The sequence below is a fragment of the Notamacropus eugenii genome, chromosome 4 (assembly GCF_028372415.1).
Source record: "Notamacropus eugenii isolate mMacEug1 chromosome 4, mMacEug1.pri_v2, whole genome shotgun sequence".
NCBI classification, from domain to species: Eukaryota; Metazoa; Chordata; class Mammalia; order Diprotodontia; family Macropodidae; genus Notamacropus; species Notamacropus eugenii.
In genome coordinates, this window is record NC_092875.1 from 75,442,336 (window position 1) to 75,456,766 (window position 14,431).

Here is a 14,431-nt window from a genome sequence, read left to right on the forward strand (position 1 = left end):
CTATCTTCCAAACCCATATGAACATCTTCTCTGGTTGGCAGGATCTACCAAATCTTTTGATCTATTGGCATAGTCTTTGTAAAGCTAAGGATAACACCTATTCCTTGGAAGGTCACCAGAGAAGGAGTTTAGAGAGGAAGGGTATGTATGTCCAAGACATAAAAAACCACAGATTAGTGACCTCTCATGCATCAGAAGCTAGGTAATGTGAAATGAGTTCAATAATAGCACCAATCAAAATCTCACAGACACCACAGGAAAAGTAACTGCTGATTTGTGCCATGACCAGTCAGGACAGAGAGGGAAATCTCAGAATCTGAATGTGGTCATTTGGAGAAGATGAGACTTGAGGGGGACCTCAGAGAGGGGCAGCTGTGGTGGTATGGAGTAATCACAAGAAATAATCAGAAGAGATGAGGTATGTAGCTCTGTCTCTGGCACTAACTGTGTGATTTTGGACTCTCCATTTCTCTGTGAATCTGTTTCCTCCTTTCTAACATGGGGATAATGATAATTGTGCTATCTGTCTCACAGGTAGGAACAGATGGTTATAGGATCATCACTTTAGAGTAGCAATGGATTTTAGAAGTCATCTGGTCCTATACTTCCTATTCTGCCCCTCCCAGATGAAGAAACTACAGGACAGACCATGATATGTTATTTTCCCAAGATCACACAGATGGTGCTAGAGTTAGGATCTGAATCCAGATCGCCTGATTTCCTTTCCAGGGCTCTTTCTACAAGGCTATATTCAGTTCACGTGCCTTGCAAATCAAAGCTCTTTTTGAAGAATGACCAGGGATTGGATAGGCAGGGAGGAGAAGAGAGGAAGCATTCCAGGCAGAGAAAATGAGATGAACAGTTTCAGTTTGTCTTCCCAAAATGTCATGACAATATTTATCCTGATGACTATCTTAATACTAATAATTATTCAAAATTAGCATTAAAAATGTTTTTTATGAGAAGCAGTGTGGTGTAATGGATTGAAATTCCTTGGGAATTAGGAGAGCCAGGGGTCAGATCCTGCCCCTGCTGTACATTGACTGTGTAAGCCCCAGGCATGTGTCCTAGGCAACTTTCTTTCTTTTAAAAAAAATTTTTCTTTTTTTCTTTAATAATTAATTTATTTGTTTTATGTTTTCTACAACCCCTTCCATAAATCTTAAATTTTCTCCCTCTCCCTCTCTCCTCCCTTCCCAATATGGCATGCAATCTGATATGGGTTCTATATGTACATTCTTATTAACCACATTTTCACATTAGTCATGTTGTACAGAAGAATTAAAATGCATGGTAGAAACCATGAGAAAAAAACAAACCAAAACTAAACATAACACAAGAGAAAATATTCTGCCTCATTCTGACTCCATAGTTTTTTCTCTGGATGTGGAAGGCATTTTGCCTTAATAGTCCTTTGCGAATGTTTTAGGTCCTTGCATTGCTGTGAAGGGGTGGCTCTACCAGAAATGGTCCTTGCACATTGTGGTTGATACCGTGTACGATGTTCGACTGGTTCTGCTCATTTCACTCAGCATCCTAGGCAACTTTCTAAGCCTATGGAGCAGTTGCTATGTATTGTTAGAGGAAATTTCCTGTCTGGGAGTTATAAATACCAATCAAAGCATAGGGACAGATTCTTGGCCTCTTCTGCCTTATTAGATACATAACATTAAATATTAAAGAAAATCTAACCTGTGATTTCATTGGTCTAGAGAATTCTTCCTATCAGAGAAACTCCTTTTGCAAAGGTAGACTGGCACTCCTGTAGCAATGCAGCAGTTTAGAGTCATGGCATTTAAATTTAATGAAGTGAGAGTCATCAATCTTTACATAAACATCCCTTGGGCTGTATAGTAACATTGGTGAAAAATGTACCATTATCTTTGTTTTACTGTATTTTTACATATTTTGTTCACTATTTCCCAAGCACATTTTCATGTGGTTCAGACTGCACTCCAGGGTATTACAGGCTGGGAGTTTGAAACCTCTGGTGGAGAAATTATCTGGGGGATTGAGAAGTAAACTCACTTGTCTAAGGTCCTCACTGGTGTGTGAGGGGTGGGATTTACTCCAGGTCTTCCTGCCCTGGGGGTGGGCTCTGACTACTACACCAGAATGCCCCATTGATCATCATTACAAGTGAAAACCAAATTAATAGAAATGAAAACAAAATTAATACAAAAGTTTGGTTAATGCTATTTATATTTAAATTAATTATTTTCACTGCCTGTAGTATGTTGCCATTTTTCTAGTGGCCCACTCTAAGTTCCAATCAGGATTCATTTGTGCATTCAATTTCATTTCCTTTTTTATATGATCATAGTTAGTATGTACTCCATTCTTTTAGTTCTTTTTAATTTTTTTCTTGCTTATATTTCTCTAAGCTCTCTCAAGATTTCTTGGCCATGCTCATACTTAACCCTCTTAAAAATCCCTACTATCTGTATGGTCTGGGGCCTCAGTTTCCTAATCTGAAAAGTGAGCTAGAAAAGGAAATAGCAAAGTACTCCAAGAAAACAGCAAATGGGATCACAAACAGTCCCGTATGACTGAAAGGACTGAACAACCAAATGCTTTGCTTCTCATTCAAAGCCATACACAACCATAAACTTGACAGCCTTGGTCAAGGAAACTCTTTTGACCAAATTCACCTTCTACCTAGATGTGGATGAATGTTCCCAGAGTTCCCATCCTTGTGGTCCTAATACCAACTGTACCAACACCTTTGGAGGACATACATGCAGCTGTTTGTCTGGATTCTCTTCTGTCCATGGAAATTCTTGGATCCCTGGTAGGACAGGACCCTTCCAATGTACAGGTAATAGTCATGGTGACTTGATGACTTGATCTTGTGTCTAGTATTGTATTCTCTGGACTTGAATGTTTTGTGATTTCCTGAGAACATCTCCCAGCACTACTCTGCAGATATCAATGAGTGTCTCAATGAAACAGCCTGCCTCCAGCATTATACCTTTTAGAACACCCCAAGAAGTTATGAGTGTACATTCAGTACTGGTTTCACCTTTAGGAACTCTCATTGTGAAGTTACTTAAGACACTAAGATATGATCCATATTGGAGTTTTCTTGAGTTCATATTTTCATTCCCTTAAAAATACTGTTTTATCACCTGTCTCCCCTATGAGAGGCCCTGTGAAAGTATATGAACAAATGTGGGAGATGGTGCTCATCTCTGGAGATGTTATGATGTCATTGTAAAGACAAGATATATTTTCTACAATATACTTGGAAGGTCATTAATAAAAAAATAAATTCTTCCAAGTTCTGGGATTATGTTGGTCTGTGTATGGAAGCAGGTGATGCAGAAAGAGACTGAATTTGGAATCAGAGAATCTAAGCTCAAATTCCCTCATCCCTGTCTCCCTCCTCCAATACTTTTAATTAATTTGATTAGAAAGGTTTGGACAAATATATATATTATATAATGTACATATAATATGCATGTACTACTGTGTTTATACATATCTATACATATATACATTTCTTTTTTCTCCCTCTTATTTGAGAAGTTGCAAAATTGATCCCACAATTAATTCTCTTTTTAGCACTCCTGAAATACCCCAAATGTTAACTCTCTGCCCACCATCATGGGTCCTGCTTGACTGCCGGAAATATAATCAGCAGTAGGGCACATTCCTGACTCTGCTCAAGCCCTGGCTGCTATTTCTTTCTTCTCCAACTACAGTAGTTTCTCTGAACTGCTCCTGCGTCTTTCTTCTCACTTTAAACTGAAACCAATCTAGGGCATGCTGGCATTAAAATGGACTGTAATAAATTCCGCTAATTAGTGAAAACACTCTCCCCCTAAATTCCAGGATTACATCCCAAGAGATACATTGTATATAATCAGGAACGTGCTGTTAAATGTTTAACCATCAGCTCCCTCCTTCCCCCCTGGCAAAAAAGTAGGCGGGGCACACTTTCAGCTTAAACTGCATGATTGATGCTTTCTCCATCCCTTTCTTGTTCAGATAATCAGCAAAACAATTAGTCATGCTCTGTTTTGTGACATGTACCCTGAAAATTGAGCGATTGGAGGTGGCCAGCTTTTTCTCTCTGCCTCCACAAATCCATGATGCTAGGATGACACCACCAAGCAGATGCCGTGATATAGAAGTGTCAATCACGACAAATTTAGGCTGATTGTGTCACAACATACCAAGTGTAGCCAGAACCTGATTAAAATGTAATTGGGAAATATTCAACAAAATAAATAAAAATACAGCAAAACATAGAATGTTACATTGATAAACTAAGCCAACACACAGAACATGGGGATTCTTATTGGCCTTTGTTTTTATTTGAGTTTGAGTCCAGTGACTTAATAGATATCTTCCTTCATCCCTGTGGACTCTCTCCTCCCCTAATCTCTCACCTGGCAGTTTTTCACCTGGTGATAATTCTGTCTTCACTTAGCTAAACTCATCTGCAGCAATCTGCCAAACCCATATGAACATATTCTCTGGTTGGCACGATCTACCAAAACTTTTGATCTATTGGCATAGCCTTTGCAAAGCTAATGATAACTTCCGTGCCTTGGAAAGTCACCAGAGAAGGATTTTAGAAAGGAAAGGTATATATGTCTATGACCTAAAAAACCACAGCCTCCCCTGCATGAGAAGCTAGTCAATGTGAAATGAGTTCAATAATAGCATGCAATCAAAATCCCAAAGATGCCACAGGAAAAGTACATTCCAATATGTTACAGTGACAGTCAGAGAGAGGGAAATCTCAATGTCTGATGGTGGTCATTTGGAGAAGAGGAGACTTGAGGTGGACTTCAGAGAGGGGGCAGCTGTGGTGGCATGGAGCAAGAACGAGAAGTAGGCAGAAGAGATGAGGTCTGTAGCTCCATCTGTGGCACTTACTGTGTGATTTTGGACTCCCCACTTCTCTCTGAACCTCAGCTTCCTCCCTCCTAAAATGGGGGTAATGATAGTTGTGCTATCTCCCTCACAAGTAGGAACAGATGATTATAGGATCATCATTTTAGAGTAGCAAGAGTTTTAGAAGTCATCTGGTCCTATACTTCCTTTTCCCCTCCCCTCCTAGATGAAGAAACTACAGGACAGAGAATGATTTGTAATTTTCCCAAGATCACACAGATGGTGGTAGAGTTAGAATTTGAACCCAGACTTTCTAATTTTATATCCAGAGCTCTTCCCACAAGACCATGCTCAGTCCATGGACATAAAGCTCTTATTGAAAAATGGCTAGGAATTGGCTAGGCAGGGAGGAGAGAAGGCATTCTAGGCAGAGAAAATGAGATAAAGTTTCAATTTGTCTCCCTGAATTGTCATTATAATATTTACACTGTCTACATTAATACTAATAATTATTTAAAATTTATATTAAAAATATGCTTTATGAGAAGTAGTGTGGTATAATAGATTGAAATTCCTTGGGAATTAGGAGAGCCAGGGGTCAAATCCTGCTCCTGCTAGACATTGGCCATGTGAACTCTAGGCATGTGCCCAAGGCAACTTTCTAAGCCTATGGAGCAATAGTTAATTATTGCTAGAAGAAGTTTTTGCTTTGGGAGTTCCAAGTACCAATCATAACATAGGTACAGATTCCTGTCCCCTTCTGCCTCATTTGGTACTTAACATTAAATATTTAAAAACAATCTGTCTTGTGCTTTCATTGGTATAGAGGATGCTTCCTATAGGAGAAACTCCTTTTACCAAGGTAGATTGGCACCCATGTGGCAACTTAGCAGTTTAGAGCAATGGTGTCTCAGTCCAATGAAAATAGTGTCACCAGTCTTTACATAAGGATCCCTCTGGCTGCATAGTAACAGTTGTTGAGAGACGTACCAGTATCTATGTTTTATTGTATTGTTATTTATTCTGTTCACTCTTTCCCAAGTACATTTTCATGTGGCTGGAACTGTACTCCATAGTGTTGCATGTTGGGAGTTTGACATCTCCTGTAGAGAGTATTGTCTGGGGGCCTGAGAAGTAAAGTCACTTGTCCAGAGTCCTCACCAGTGTGGGTGAGGGATGGGATGGGACTGGTGGGCTCTCTCTATTGCACCTGACTGCCTCCTGGATCATCAAGACAAGTCAAAATAAAATCAATACCAATGAAAACAAAATTAATACAAATTTTTTAAATACTATTTCTATTACAGTGAATTATTTTCATTGCTAAAGTGTATTGACATTTTTCCATTGGCCCCCTCTAAGTCTCAATCATGGTTCATTTGTGCATTCATTTTTAATTTCCTTTTTTATATGATCATAATATATACTCCTTTATTTTATATCTTTTTAATTTTTTTTCTTGGCAGTATTTCCCTAAGCTCTATCTTGATTTCTTGGGCAACCTCACATTATCCCTCTTAAAAGTGTGATTATGGGCCTCAGTTTCCTCATCTGGAAAAAGAGCTAGAAAAGGAAATGGCAAAGCACTCTAGTATCCTTGCCAAGAAAATTGCAAATGGGATTGCAAATAGTCATGTATGACTGAAAAGACTGAACAAGAAACTGCTTTCTCATTCAGAACCATAAGGTTGACATTCTTGGTCTAGGGAAATGTTTTGACCAAATTAATCTTCTACCTAGATGTGGATGAATGTTCCCAGAGGCCAGATCTTTGTGGTCCCAATACCAACTGCACCAACACCATTGGAGGATATACTTGCAACTGTTTGCCTGGATTCTCTTCTGCCCATGGAAATTCTTGGATCCCTGGTAGGACAGGACCCTTCCAATGCACAGGTAATAGTCACGGTGCCACTGTGGACTTGATTTTTCGTCTAGTATTGTCTTCTCTGTGCTTGAGTGTTTTGTGACTTCCTGAAAATACCACTCCCCCCCCCAACCCTACTGACCTGTAGATATGAATGAGTGTCTCAGTGAAGCATCCTGACCCCTGCCTTATATCTGTCAGAACCCCTCAGGAAGTTATGAGTGTACCTGCAGTGCTGGCTTCACCTTCAGGACCTCTCAGAGTGAATGTATCCAGTATATTAAACAATGATCCATCTTGGACTTCTCTTGGGTTCATTTTATCATTCACTTGACAATAATGTATTATTGCCTGAGTATCTCCTCTATGAAAGGCCCTGTAAAATATGCAAACAAATATAGGAGATGATACTCATCTTCAGAGATGTTGTGATCTTATTGGAAATACAAGATATATTTTCTATAATATAATTGGAAGGTTGTTCATTAAGAAAGCAAATACTTCCAAGTTGTAGGATTATCCTGGCCTGTGTACGGAAGCAGGTAATGCAGAAAATGGCTGAATCTAGAATCAGAGAATCTATGTTCAAATTCCCTTATCACTGTCTCCCTCACTCAAAGATGCCTATTAATTTGACTAGAAGGGTCTGGATATATGTTTCTATATGTTTTTCCCCCTCTAATTCCAGAAGTCTTAAAATTGATTCAACAATTTATTCTCTTTTTAGCACTCCTTAAATACCCCAAAGATGAACTCTCTGCTCAAAGATGAACTCACATCCAAGTCATGGATCTTGCTTACCTGCTAGAAATATAGCCCCAATCAGCATCAGGGCACATTCCTGACTGTTCTAGGCCTGGCTGCTATTTCTTTCTTCTCCATCTACTCCAGTTTCTCTGTACTGCTCTTGTGTCTTTCTTCACACTTATAAATGCAACCAATCTAGGTCATGCTGGCATTAAAATGGACTGGAACAAGTCCCACTAATTCATGGAAATACTGTCTCCCTAAGTTCCAGGATAATATCCCAAGAGATACCTACTGTATATTCAAGGGTATGCTGGTAAATGTTTAACCATTAGCTTCCCTCCCCTAAAAAATTTGGCATTGCATAATTCAATCTTAAACTGCATAATTGTCTCTTTCTCCATCTCTCTCTTGTGTACACAATAAGCAAAACAATTACTGAAGCCATAATTTGTGGCATTTGCACTGAAAATGGAACAATTTGCTCTGGCCAGCTACTTTTAGCTGCCTCCAGAACACCTCTGCATGTAAAATGATGGATTGGAATAGGTGATTTCTGAGGTACTTACCAGCTATAAATTCCTGATGGTAGCTAGGATGATACTGCCATGATATGCCATGGTATAGAGGTGTCATTCATGGCACACTTGGGGTGCTTGTGTCACAACATACCCAAGTGTACCAGAACCAGATTAAAAAATAATTGGTAAATATTCAACAAAATATATTAAAATATGAAGCATAGAAACACATTGCATTTAAAAACTAATCAACATGCAGACTATGGGGATTATTATTGGTCTTTTTTTTTGAGTTTGATACCACTGACTTAATAGATATCTTCCATCACTGTTGTGGGATGCCCTCCTCCCCCCCAATCTGTCACCTGGTAATCAATCACCTTGGGATAATTCTCTTTGCACTTAGCTAGACTCATCCCACCAAACCTTCTAAATCCATGTGGGCATCTTTCCTGGTTGGCAAGATCTACCAAAACTTGTGATCTCTTGGCATAGCCTCTGCAAAGCTAATGATAACCTCCATGCTTTGGAAAGTCACCAGAGAAGGATTTTAGAAAGCAAGGGTATGTATGTCCATGACATAGAAATAACACAGATTAGTGATATCTCTTGCATGAGAAACTAGGCAATGTGAAATGAGTCCAATAATACCTCCCACATCAAATCCCAAAAATTCCACAGGAAAAGTACATGCCAATGTGTGGCATGGACAGTCAAGGGAGAGAGGAACATCTCAGTGTGTGAAGGTGGTCTTTTGGAGATGAGTCTTGAGGGGGACCTCAGAGAAGGTACAGCCATGGTGGCATGGATCTCACATGAGAAGTAGTCAGAGCAGATGAGGTCTGCAGCTCCACCTCTGGCATTAACTGTGTGACTTTGGCCTCACCACTTCTCTCTGAACCTCAATTTCCTACCTCCTAACATGGGAATAATGATAGTTGTGCTATCGTCCTCACAGATAGGAACAGATGGTTATAGGATCATCATTTCAGAGCTACAAGGGATTTAGAAATCATCTGGTCCTATACTTCTTTTACCCTCACCTCCTAGAGGAAGAAAATACAGGACAGAGCAAGATTTGTAATTTTTCCAAAATCACACAGATGGAGGTAGAGTTAGAATTTGAACCCAAATTCTCTGATTTTCTATCCAGAGCTCTTCTCACATGGCCATTCTCAGCTCATGTGTATGAAGTTCTTTGCAAGTCAAAGCTCTTATTGAGGAATGGCTAGGAATTGGATAGGCAGGGAGGAGAGGAGAGGATATAAGGCATTCCAGGCAGAGAAAATAGGATGAACAGTTTCAATTTGTCTCGCTGAATTGTCATTATAATATTTATACTGATGACTACCTTAATACTAACAATTATTTTTTATTATTGATTTATTTGTTTTTCAGTTTTCTATAATTACTTCCATAAGTCTTAGATTTTTCTCTCCCTCCCTTCTCCCTCTGTCCTCCTTCCCTCACCAAGAAGGCTTGCAATCTTATGTGGATTCTACACATACATTCTTATTAAACACATTTTCGTATTGATTATGTTGCATAGAAGAATTAAAATGAATGTGATAAACCATGAAGAAAATCAAAACAAAACAAAGCATAACACAAGAGAAAATATTCTGTTTCATTCTGTTATCCAATTCCCTAGTTCTTTCTCCATAAATTTGACACACAATCTTTTGTTCCCCTAATTTGTTTATAGTATCATCCTTTATACCTAGATTATATACCCATTTGGACTTTATTCTTGTGTATGGTGTCAGGCATTGGTCTATGTACAGTTTCTGCCACACTGCTTTCCAGTTTTCCCATCAGTTTTTGTCAAACAGTGAGTTCTTATCCCAGAAACTGGGGTTCTTGGGTTTATCAAACAGTAGAATGCTATATTCATTGACTACTGTGTCTTGAGAACCTAACCTATTCCATTTGTTTACCCTTCTATTTCCTAGGCAGTTCCAAATGGTTTTGGTGATTGCTGCTTTATAATATAATTTGAGATCTGGTAGGTCTAGGCCACCTTCCCTAGCATTTCTTTTCATTAGTTTTCTCTATATTCTGGACCTTTTGTTCTTCCAGATGAATTTTAATGTTATTTTTTCTAACTCTAGAAAATAATTATCTGGTAGTTTGATTGGTATGGCGCTGACTAAGTAAATTAATTTAGGTAGAATTGTCATTTTTATTATATTAGTTCGGCCTACTCATGAGCAACTGATGTTTTTCCACTTACTTAGATCTGACTTTTTTTGTGTGAAAAGTGTTTTGTAATTGTATTCACATAGTGCCTGGGTTTGTTTTGTCAGGTAGACTCCCAGATATTTTAGAATGTCTACCTTACCTTTAAGTGGGATCTTTCTTTCTATCTCTTGCTGTTGAGCTTTGTTAGTAATATATAGAAATGCAGATGATTTATGAGGGTTTATCTTGTAACCTGCAATTTTGCCAAAGTGGTTTATTATTTCAAGTAGTTTTTTACTTGATTTTCTAAGTATGTCATCATATCATAGGCAAAGAGTGATAAGGTAGTTTCTTCTCTGACTATTCTAATTCTTTCAATTTCTTTTTCTTCTTTTATTGTTAAAGTTAACATTTCTAGTACTATATTAAATAACAGTGGTGATAATGGACATCCTTGTTTCACCCTTGATCTTATTGGAAATGCATCTAGCTTATCGCCATTACATATAATGTTTGTTGATGGTTTTAGGTAGATACTGCTTATTATTTTATAGAAGGCTCCATTTATTCCTATGCTGTCCAGTGTTTTCAATAGGAATGGGGGTTCTATTTAGTCAAAAGCTTTTTTGGCATCTATTGAGATAATCATCTGGTTTCTGTCAGTTTTATTGTTGATATGATCAATAATGCTGATAGTTTTTCTAGTATTGAACCAGTCTTGCATTCCTGGTATGAATCCTACTTGATCATAATGTATTATTCTCATGATAAGTTACTGTATTCTTTTTGCTAATATCTTATTTAAACTTTTCACATTTATATTCATTAGAGAAATTGGTCTATAATTTTCTTTCTCTGTTTTGGCTCTTCCTGGTTTAGGTATCAGAACCATGTTTGTATCATAAAAAGAATTTGGGAGGACTCCTTCTTCGGCAATTTTCCAAAATACTCTATATAGTATTGAAATTAACTGTTCTTTAAATGTTTGATAGAATTCACTTGTAAATCCAACTGGCCCTGGAGATTTTTTCCTAGGGAATTCATTGATTGCTTGTTCAATTTCTTTTTATGAGATGGGGTTATTTAAGTATTCAACTTCCTCTTCTGTTAATCTGGGCAATTTATATTTTTTAAAATATTCATCCATTTCATTTAGATTGTCAAATTTATGGGCATACAGTTGGGCAAAGTAATTTTTGATTAATGTGTTGATTTCCTCCTCATTGGAGGTGAGTTCACCCTTTTCATTTTTGATATTGGTAATTTGTTTTTCTTCTTTCTTTTTTTAAAGTCAAATTGACCAAAGGTTTATCAATTTTATTGGTTTTTCATAAAATGAACTCTTCATTTTATTTATTAATTTAATGGTTTTCTTGATTTCAGTTTCATTAATCTCTCCTTTGGTTTTCAGTATTTCTAATTTGGTATTTTCTTGGACATTTTCAATTTGTTCTTTTTCTAGCTGCATGTCCAATTCATTGATCTCCTCTTTCTCTATTTTATTTATGTAGGCATTCAATGATATAAAACTTCCCCTAGGAACTGTTTTTGTGGTATGTCATAAGTTTTGGTAGGTTGTTTCATTATTGTCATTCTCTTGAATGAAGTTGTTGCTTGTTTCTATGACTTGTTGTTTAACCCACTCATTCTTTAGGATTAGATTATTTAGTTTCCAATAAATTTCTGGTCTGTCTTTCCATGGCCTTTTATTTTATAGAATTCTTATTGCATTATGGTCTGAGAAGGATGCATTGACTATCTCTGCCTTTCTGCACTAGATTGTGAGGTTTTTATGCCCTAGTACATGGTCAGTTTTTGTATATGTGCCAGGTACCACTGAGAAAAAAGTATATTTCTTTTTATCCCCATTGAATTTTCTCCAGAGATCTATCATATCTACTTTATGCAGAGTTCTATTTGCCTCCTTAACTTCTTTTTAGTTTATTTTGAAGTTAGATTTATCAAGTTCAGAGAAGTTGAGGTGCCCCACTAGTGTACTTTTGTTGTCTATTTCTTCTTGGAACTTCCTTAGCTTCACCTTAAAGAGTTTGGATGGTATACCACTTGGTGCATATATATTTAGTAATGATATTGGTTCCTTGTCTATAGTGCCTTTTAGGACATAGTTTCCTTCCTTATCTCTTTTGATTGGATCTATTTCTGCTTTTGCTTTGTCTGAGATTAGGATTGCTACCCCTGCTTTTTTTACATCAGCTGAAGAATAATATATTCAGCTCCATCCTTTTATCTTTACCCTGTGTATATCCCCCTGTTTCAAATGTGTTTCTTGTAAACAACATACTGTTGGATTATGTTTTTAATCCATTCTGCTATCCACCTCCATTTTATGGAAGAGTTTATCCCATTCATATTCACAGTTCTGATTACTATCTATGTCTTTCTCTCCATCCTCTTCCCCGCATTTATACTTTTAGTTATCTCTTCTCCCTTCCCCTCCACAAAAGAGTTTTAATTTTTAACCACCATCTCCCTCAGTCTTCCCTCCCTTCTATAAACCCCCTCCATTTTATTCCCCTTCTTTATTACTACTTCTTCCCTCCCTTTTAGACTCCCTCCCTTTTCTTTCCCCTTTCACCTCCTACTGCCTATAGAGCTAGTTAGATTTCTATACTTAACTGAGTTTGTTGCTCCCTCCTTGAACCAAATCAGATGAGAGTAATCTCAAATAGCGTTCATTTCCCTCTATTGTAATATGTTTTTGTACCTCTTCCTGTGATGTAATTTACCTTTTTCTGCCTCTTCTTTTTCACATCTCCCATTACATTCCCTTTGCACTCTTAAATTACACTTTTTATCATCACAGCATTTAATTTATAGCCACTCCCTCTATCTATGTATTTCCCTTTTAAATCTCATAATAAACATACAATTCTCAAGATTAACAAGTATCATCTTCCCTTATTGGGATGCAAATAGTTTGTCCATATTGAATAACAGGTTTTTTCCTGTTTACCTTTTTATGCCTCTCTTGAGACTTATATTTGAAGATCAAATTTTCTATTGAGCTCTGGCCTTTTCATCAGGAAGTTCTGGAAATCCCTTATTTCATTGAATGTCCATCTCCTTGATGAAATATTATGCTCAATTTTCCTGGGTAATTGATCCCTGGTTGTAGTTCAAACTCCTTTGCCTTACAGAATATCATATTCCAATCCCTCTGATCTTTTAATGCAGAAGCTGAAAGGTACTGTATGATCCTGACTATAGTTTCTTGCTATTTGAGTTGTCTCTTTCTGGCTGCTTGCAGTATTTTCTCCTTCACTTGATAGTTCTAGAATTTGGCAACAATATTCATTGGTGTTTTCAGTTTGGGATCTCTTTCAGGAGGTGATTGGTGGATTCTTTTGATGACTGTTTTGCCCTCTGGATATAGGACTTCAGGGAAGTTTTCCCTGATTATTTCTTGGAAGATATGATCCAAGCTCTTTTTTATATCATGGCTTTCTGGTAGACCATTAATTCTTAGATTTTTCTCTCCTGGATCTATTTTCCAGGTCAGTTGTTTTTTTCCAATGAGATATTTTACATTTTCTTCTATTTCTGTCATTCTTTAGATTCTGTTTGACTGATTCTTGATGTCTCATAGAGTCATTAGCTTCTACTTGCCCAATTCTAATTTTTAAAAGACTGTTTTCTTCAGTTAACTTTTGCATTTCCTTTGCCATTTGTCTAAATGTTCCTTTGAAGGAGATATTTTCTTCAGTTAGGTTTTGTACTTCCTTTTCCCTTTGTCCAGTTTTCCTTTTCAAGGAGCTGTTCTCTTCAGTGAATTCTTTTTTCATATTTTTAATATCGTTGGCCAGTTTTCCTTCTACCTCTTTAATTTAGCTTTTAAAATTCTTCTTGAGCTCTTCTGGAAATGCTCTTTGGGCTTGAGAGCAGTTCATATTCCCTTCTGAAGTTTCAGATGGGAGAACAGTCTCAATGTGGACTTTTTCAGTATGTGTGTTTTGGTCCTTGTCCCCATAGTAAAATTCTATTGTCTTTTCTTTTCTGGTTTGCTTCCTGCTCATGATGATTGCCTTTTTTCCTGATTTTTAAAGTGGATCTCTGCTTCTGGATCACAGGGGCCTCTGTTGCACGGTTCTTGTGCTTGGAACTTGAGGCTTTGTGTATTGTGGCCTCTGGTTCTTTCAGCTAGAAACTAGAATGCTGTAGCTTACCTGGTACTCAGCTGGCTGGTGTGCCAGAGCAGAAGCCAGGTGAGGTCTTTCTGAGCTTTCCCAGAGTTACCCTGGAGCTCACTGTG

General features: G+C 37.5%; 1 protein-coding gene across 9 annotated transcripts in view; it reads left to right on the top strand.

Annotated features, from left to right (window-relative positions):
- Nucleotides 1-14,431, top strand: part of ADGRE1 (adhesion G protein-coupled receptor E1) — a 130,057-nt gene that overhangs the window by 79,440 nt on the left and 36,186 nt on the right. For all 9 annotated transcript variants that reach the window (XM_072602054.1, XM_072602059.1, XM_072602060.1 and 6 more), the window contains 2 exons: nucleotides 2,663-2,818; nucleotides 6,586-6,741. In XM_072602054.1, coding sequence (XP_072458155.1) covers nucleotides 2,663-2,818; nucleotides 6,586-6,741 — 312 coding nt within the window. The remainder of the gene's footprint in view (nucleotides 1-2,662; nucleotides 2,819-6,585; nucleotides 6,742-14,431) is intronic.